Source organism: Corylus avellana, chromosome ca4 (assembly GCF_901000735.1).
Source record: "Corylus avellana chromosome ca4, CavTom2PMs-1.0".
Taxonomy (NCBI): Eukaryota; Viridiplantae; Streptophyta; class Magnoliopsida; order Fagales; family Betulaceae; genus Corylus; species Corylus avellana.
In genome coordinates this window covers 13,862,369-13,870,680 of record NC_081544.1, presented here as the reverse complement: position 1 = coordinate 13,870,680, position 8,312 = coordinate 13,862,369, and the positions used below count along the sequence as shown (strand labels likewise).

The 8,312-nt window shown below is 39.9% G+C and overlaps 1 protein-coding gene across 1 annotated transcript in view; it reads left to right on the top strand.

Annotated features, from left to right (window-relative positions):
- The first annotated feature begins 2,280 nt into the window (after positions 1 to 2,280).
- LOC132177347 (uncharacterized) overlaps positions 2,281 to 8,312 on the top strand; it is a 31,503-nt gene continuing 25,471 nt past the window's right edge. The window contains exons 1-4 of the mRNA XM_059589617.1: positions 2,281 to 2,649; positions 3,294 to 3,340; positions 4,034 to 4,193; positions 4,346 to 4,508. Coding sequence (XP_059445600.1) covers positions 2,436 to 2,649; positions 3,294 to 3,340; positions 4,034 to 4,193; positions 4,346 to 4,508 — 584 coding nt within the window. The 5' untranslated portion in view covers positions 2,281 to 2,435. The remainder of the gene's footprint in view (positions 2,650 to 3,293; positions 3,341 to 4,033; positions 4,194 to 4,345; positions 4,509 to 8,312) is intronic.

Here is an 8,312-nt window from a genome sequence, read left to right as displayed (position 1 = left end):
AAAACTTTACCGGGAGAAGATGTCCATCTTCTTTAGCAAAAACACGAAGAGAGAAGCAAAGGAGCTCATCTTGTCGGCAGCGGGGGTTACTTCTACCACAAGGTATGAAAAATATCTAGGCCTACCTGCACTTATTGGGAGGGCAAAAGTGAGTTCTTTCTTGTCGTTAAAAGGTAGAATTTGGGATCGAATGAATGGCTAGAAAGAAAAATTCCTTTCGCAAGCAGGTAAGGAAGTTCTTCTGAAGGCGGTGGTACAGGCGATTCTAACTTATACAATGAGTGTGTTTCAGCTGCCTAAAACCCTTTGTAAAGAGATTAGCTCCATGATGGCCAAGTTCTGGTGGGGCATAAGGGCAACGATGCTCGAATTGCTTGGATGAGTTAAAGTAAAATGGGGAGGGCCAAGGAGAGAGGGGGATTGGGATATCGGGACCTTGAAATGCTTAATCTTGCTCTCCTTGTGAAACAATGATGGAGATTGCTACAAAGATTGGACACATTGGTGGCAACAATTTTATGGGAAAAATATTACCCGAATGGATCATTTTTGAACTCCAATTTAGGCCAAAAGCTGTCGTATGTTTGGCGTAGCATTTGGAATGCAAAACCTCTTCTCAAAGAAGGGCTGGTATGGCGAGTAAGGGATGGTACATCCATAGGATTTGGAAAGACCAATGGATTCCAAATCCAGGGTCACATCTCATGCAATCCCTTGTGAGAATTCTGTCGATGGAAGCAAAAGTGTCCGAGCTGCTTGACAAGGAAACAAATTGGTGGAACACGATATTGGTACGTGATGTTTTTGGCGAAGAGGAAGCAAGACAGATTTGTGGTATAGCTGTATGTCCTCGAAGTCGAAAAGATCAGCTTGTCTGGGCGGCCACAAAGCATGGGGAATACACTGTACGGAGTGCATACCACTTGGGAAAGGAGAACAGCCTTAGTCAGGAGGGCAACTGCTCAAATTCTCTCCAACTAGCTGCAATATGGAAAAGAATATGGAAGATCAAAGGTGCTCGAGTGGTTAAAACTTTCCTTTGGCAAGCTTGTAACAATATCCTGCCCACTAAGGAGCTGTTGTTCAAGCGGCATATTTCCCCTGATCCTTTATGTTCGATTTGTGGCTGGGAAGTCGAAACCACAGGGCATATCCTATGGAGTTGTTTGTCAGCCAAAGATGTGTGGATGGAGTGTGATCCCAGGATTCATAAATGTACGAGTGATGAAATTGATTTCATCTATATTATGGAAACACTGCTGGATAGATTGAACGAGGACCAGTTGCAGCTTGTGGCCACTGTGGCGCGACAACTCTGGTTTAGAAGGAATTCATTAGTGCATGGGGGTGATCTGGTCGGTCCATCGGTTGTGATTCGCCATGCCAATGAGCAGATTGCGGCGTTTAATAAGGCTACGCAGAGAAGCATCAACACGGAAGTGGCTTATCCTTCCAACCTCACAGTCAATTGGGTGCCACCACCAATGGGACACGTCAAGATCAATTGGGACGCCTCAATATATGAACACCACAATCAGATGGGTGCTAGAGTAATTGTGCGTGACCATACAGGAAAGGTTCTGGCTATGTTGTGCGCTACTAAGGACTCCATCAATAATCCTACTACGGCAGAGGCTGTAAGTGCATGGACAACAGTGAACTTAGCTCGGCGTATGGAACTTCAAAATGTTGTTTTTAAGGGGGATGCGCTGGAAATAGTCAAAGCACTGAACAAAGAAGGGAATTGTTGGACAACCTATTGGCAAATTGTGGATGATGCAAAAAATGAAATCGAGAAGCACCAGGGCTGGGTAGTTCAATATGTTAGTAGATTAGCTAGTGGAGCTGCACACCATTTAGCAAAAATCGTGTTTATGTATGGGGAGGGTCACGAATGGAGGGAGGACTTCCCGTTTTACGGGGAAGAGCTTGTATTGATGAGGCTTGATTTCTTTGCTTTTAATGAGAACCAATTCAAAAAAAAAAAAAAATTTAATAGTCTTAGTAAAAAATTTAGTAATATTCCTTGCCCTAAACTAATCGTCTCGCATTTAGTTCTGGATAGAAAAAAATCAAGAAAAACAAAAGCGAAAGACCGAAATGCCTTTATTTTAGTTTGTCTTTCTCTATAGGAACCATGTTTTATAAAGTAGATATCACTAGTTCGAATTTTCCTCCCCTCTTGTGCGGACACAAAAATAAAAAAAAAATTATATATATATATATATATATATATATATATATATAAAATAAAAAGAAGCATTGATTTGGGGTGGAGAGCCATAACAAAGGAAATGGATCCTCAGCATTTCACTTGGGAAGCATATTTGAGAGGGTCCATTTAGGGTATTTAGAGGGGAAAGGCAAAGAAGAAGAAGAAGGCCGAAGGGGTTCGCTTGTTAGGGGTTTAGGTCAAGGTCCGGTGAGTGCCTCCAATGGCGGAGCAAGAAGCGGCAAAAGATTTAGGAGATGAGCGGGCTGTGAAAGAAGCGGAGACCGATATTGACGATGGTGAGAAGAATGAGAAGAAGAGCATGACACCGTGGGAGCAGCACGCAGGCGTGATCAGCATCCCCCGCTTCGACTACAACGCTCCCTCTTCGCTTCTCCGCCACTCCCATTCCGGCTTCCTCATCACCTGCACCATCAGTTACTTTCTTTGCATCTTTTTTACTCTCTCTCTCTCTCTCTCTCTCTCTCTCTCGTCTTGAAATTTAAGATTCTCAATCCAGATCATATCCCAGCTTTCATTGTTTTAGCATTTAGTGTAATTTCATGAAATAGATACGTATGGTTAGGGTATATGCAGTGGAAAAGATATAAATCCTTGTTATTTATAATGTGTTGAAGGTTTCAATGGTATGGAAAAAGCCTTGAACGCCTAGAGGCTTTAGAGTGTTGAACTACAAGTAATGGAAAACAAGTTTCTTTTCCTGTGATGTTGTTTTCATATATCAACTCACCACGACTTGGTGTATGCTTCACATAGCTGCCTGCTTTGGATGACATAGCTGATGAGGCAGGTGAATGTATGCTATGCTTTTTTGAGATACTAGCAAGCCATGAAATTATGTGTATTTTTTTCTTGTATGGATGCTGATATGGGGATGCAAACTTTGAAGAATGATTTGAAATTGAGATTGCAATAGTTCCGCTCTTAATATTTGAGAGTGCGGATCTAATTGAAACAGATCTTTATAAAATATGAAAAGTTTAATCTTCTCTGAAGTGTATACATGTGTTTCTGAGTAGGAAATGGGGTTCAATTTTTTTTTTTTTTCTTTTGTTGTCAGAGAGGGAGAAAAGTGCCACTAAAGAAGCAATGTCAATCCTTGAAAAGGTTTCCTTTTGACACTTTACCTGTTTTACTTTTTATCATTTCATCTCTCTCTCTCTCCCGGTGTGTGCATGCAGGTGCATTCAACTATATATTGCATGCAAAGCAACCATTTCCATTATAATGTAAATCTACCATTTTTATTGCTAATTCTCTTGTTTGGATACAAAAATTTCTTAAAAAATGTCTGCCATGAGAAAAATTGTCTTTGTTGTGATCATGTATTTACATTTGTTAGCTGAAAGTATGTGTCTTTTAATAGAGCTAGGTTTAATGGATTTCATTACTACAATTGCTTGTGGCATAGTGATGTTTCATCACTAGGGAGGACCATGGTTATTTTTTGATTATTGGATTGAGAGAAGTTTCTGAGTTTGGGGAGGGGTGCCACCTACTCTATAGCCAATTCTTGCTTTCATCTCCTCCCCCACCTCCCCTTCTCCCTCCTTTCAGTTAAAAAATTAAACGAAAAAAAAAGAGCTGCTATTGCAGCCGTGTTCTTATCTTTTCCTTTTTAATTTTACTAGTGTGTCTGCATGTGCACACATTTACTTGTGCGTGTGTGTCCGCGCAAGCCTGCATGTACGTTTGAAGTGGCATATGAGTTAAATTTTTGAGTTATGGAATTTTGCCACAATTTGGTCTATTTTCTTTCATGTTGATGCTGACTTTTGGGTTATTTTGAATTTTTGGCAGTATGTATCGTCCTTTAATAGTGGGAGCTCTGAAATTGTGGAGAACTCGGATGATAATACCATTACCAAGAGAAGGAAAATATGCACGGAGGACCTAGATAGTGAAAGTATCAATTGTGTTCAAAACGAGAAGGCTTTCAATAACCTTGGGAAAACTAGTAGTAAGTCTCTAACTAATATGACTTTATTATTTCTTTTGTGGTTTCACTTAGTTCCTTGGTAAGTGTTGGGATGTATATGTATCAAGATACAGGTGTCTTGTACTTTATGATGACAGGTAAACATTCAAAAGGTATTTGTTTGTCTCCTGCAGGAGTGGATACAAATCTTAACAGAGATCCTGTTCTTTCACTGGTTAAGCTGACAAGGAGTGGTTTGCTTCTATTTACCTTCCCTAGAGACACTCCAGCTGACACTGTTGGTATTGTGTCGAATATCATGGAGTCTCTGGAATCTGGGATTTCAAAATCACCACTGTAAGTTGCTCATTTGCCCCATTCTCATGTGTTCGGGTTGGAAACATTTAATAGTTGCTATTAGTATTTGTTATATATCTTTATCTTTTCCTGTTTAGTAGCACAATCTAAAAAGCTTTCCTATAAATGGATATCTGTCAGAGAAATTGCTAAAAGTTTCTGGAAAATACATTGCTTATTTATTTTTTGAATTTTTCTTATTATTCTTTATTTACAACAAAAGAAGACTTGTACACATCTACATCACGAGTTACTTCTTTTTCCTATATCTTTTTTAAATGGTTACATTAAGAAAAACGGATGATAGAAAACTGATGGGATCTCATGCAAGTTAGAATAATAATAATAAAAAAAGATAATTGAAGACTACATAAACATTTGATTCAAAGAATTTAAGCAAAGTTTGTGGACAGCTTAATCAATGACCCATTATATAAGAATAGCTCTCACAAAACACCGTACTTGTGACTCCCCTTGCTCAAAATTCACTTTACAGGAATCAATCTGGGACAAGAGGTTCAATTGTACTCCAATACGTTAGCCCGAATAAATTTCCTTTTCTTCCTCCTCCTGTAATTAGAAAGAGAATAACAGCTAACTGGATAAAAATTGTATTTTCTGCATGCACGGATGCCAGAGATCGTTATTCAAAGTTTTCAATTAATGATCAAACATTTGGGAAAAAAAAAGTGAATTTATTCCTATTGGATGACAATGGCATGTATCCTGGTAGGAAATGTTACATATATTACAGAAATGCATAATCAACTTTATTTGGTTGGTTGTGCTTTTCTAGGTTTTTTTTTTTTAGATAAGTAATGAAATTTTTTATAAAAAAAGCGTAAGATGCCCCTAAGTGCACAAGCAGTATACATAGGAAGCTCCTAACTGAAACAATCAAAAGAAAAACCCAAACATAATAGCAAGAAATACCCACAAACCCTCACAACTTGAAAAGCCATCAAACCCAAAACCCTCAAAACACCAGAAGCCCGAATCCCACACAAAGCCCACACAAAGCACTCATCGCTAGAAAGCATAAGCCTTACCTTTCCCACGTCTAGAGGACGCTCCTTTAGAATCATAGTTGATGGAGCATTCTAAATTCAAAAGCTCCCTTCTACCCTTTATCTTCGAAGGGGGAACCACTTCAGAGTCTTTGATCCCCTCACCCAAATCCCCCATTAGAGCCCAATGCAAGAGAATGGCAGGGGGAAAATCACCCAAAGGGTAAGGAAAATCTCCATCCTCCTTGTACCAAAAATTGCCTCCTTGATCCCTCACTACCAGGACCAAAAAGGGTCCAAAACCAAATCCAACCGGAGACAAACCAACAGTTCGATCTACATCAGATATTGTCACCGTAGGCAACATTTCAGCCTTGCTTTTGCTAAAAAGAAAGGCATGTGGTTATGGGGCAATGATAAGTTTACAATTGAGTGAACACGATGTATCTTTGGAAAATCATGGTATTTTATGTATGGGCCTCCAACATGCAATATCCAATTGAAGTAATCTTGTATGGCTAAAACAGATTTTAATTTAAGTTGATGCATACTTGTTTTTAGCATTTTTTAGGTATTTTCTTAATTATAGTTGTTTTAGAGCTTTTTAGTAGAATCAGATTTTTTATTTTTATTTTTATTTTATTAAGTTAGTCTTTTATTCTACGAGACATCATCAAGGACCATGCGGTGCAATTCTACGAGTCTTTGCTCTCTGAATGTTGCAATTGGAGGCCTAGGGTGGACAATCTCGCGTTTGATGTGTTGGAGGCGGACGAGGCCAATCAACTAGAATTTCCTTTCGAGGAAAGGGAGGTTTTGGAGGCGGTTAAAGGCATGGATAGAGATAAGGCCCCAGGTCCGGATGGTTTCTCCATGGCTTTTTTCCAAGATTGTTGGGAGGTGATAAAGGAAGATATCATGGCGGTATTTTCAGACTTTTATGCTCGTGGTAAGTTTGAAAAAAGTCTTAATGCTACTTTCATTTCCCTTATTCCAAAGGTGCCTGGGGCTACCAAATTTAAGGAATTTCGTCCTATTAGCCTCATAAGCGGAACTTACAAGATTGTTGCCAAATTTCTTGCTAATAGGATGAAGAGGGTTGTGGCAAGGGTGATATCAAAGCCTCAAAATGCTTTCGTGAAGGGTAGGCAAATTATGGATTCGGTACTTATTGCAAGTGAATGTTTGGATAGCTGGATCAATTCAGAGGAAACGGGGCTGCTTTGTAAACTGGATATGGAGAAGGCTTATGATCACATAAACTAGGAATTTCTATTATATCTTCTTAGGAGATGTGGCTTCGGCGAAAAATGGTGTTCTTGGATTGAGCATTGTATTTCAACTGCTCGTTTCTCGGTGTTGATCAATGGCACTCTGTCCGGCTTTTTCAGAAGTTCTCGAGGGGTGAGGCAGGGGGATCCCTTGTCTCCATTCTTGTTTGTCATTATTATGGAGGCGTTTAGTAGGATGATTGGTGCTGCCATCGATAATGGTTTTATCTCGGGTTTCTCAGTGGGAGATAATCTGTCTGAGAGGATCACCATTTCTCATCTTTTATTTGTAGACGATGCACTGGTTTTCTGTGGGGCGAATCTTGATCAAATCCGCTCCATTAAAGCACTACTTATTTGCTTTGAAGCCGTTTTTGGTCTGAAGGTGAATATGGCTAAATCAGCTTTGATCCCGGTAGGTGATGTGGAAAATGTGGGAGAATTGGCTGGGATTTTGGGCTGTGGTTTAGCTTCTCTACCTTTGAAGTATTTGGAACTCCCTTTGGGCGCTTGTTTCAAGGCCAAAAACATTTGGGATGATACTTTGGAAAAGGTTGAGTGTAGGTTGGCTAGTTGGAAAATGTTGTATCTATCCAAGGGAGGAAGGGTCACTTTGATCAAGAGCACACTTTCTAATCTTCCTACTTATTTATTATCCCTCTTCCCCTTTACTTGATTCTGTGGCCAAGCGAATAGAGAAGCTCCAACGTGATTTTCTTTGGGATGGTTTAAATGAAGAATTCAAGTATCACTTGGTTAGTTGGGACAAGGTATGCTCTCCTATCTATAAAGGTGGCTTAGGGATCAGGAAGTTGAGAGTTTTCAATCAAGCCTTATTAGGGAAGTGGCTATGGTGTTACGCGCACAAGAGAGAGGCTTGGTGAAGAATTGTGGTGGATGCCAAGTTTGGTTCTGCATGGGGTGGATGGCATTTTGTTGACAATCCCAGGCCTCATGGGGTGGGTCTTTGGAGGCATATTAGGAGAGGGTGGCGAGTGTTTTCTAAATATATTAAATTCGACCCAGGAGACGGATTCAAATCAGATTTTGGGATGATGTTTGGTGCGGGGAAATGATTCTTAAGGAAGCTTATCCAGGCCTATATAACATAGCTAATGCAAAAGATGCATCCATTGCCGATAATTTGGAGTTTATGGGTGGAACTCGTCAATGGCATGTTAGCTTCCTTCGATCGATCCATGATTGGGAATTGGAAGTGTTTGCCTTGTTCTATACTACGTTAGATTCTCACAAGTGGAATAGGGGAGGGTGGACAAAATTTGGTGGATCCCTTCGAGAAAAGGGAAGTTCGATGTTAGATCATTCTACAATATCCTGGTAAGCAAAGAAGCGAGTCATTTTCCTTGGAAGAGCATATGGCGCACCAAGGCACCTTCGAGAGTGGCTTTCTTTACTTGGACGGCGGTGTTAGGGAAGGTCCTCACAATTGATAATCTCAGAAAAAAGAATATTATCGTGATCAATAGATGTTGCTTGTGCAAAATTGATGGGGAGACTATTGATCA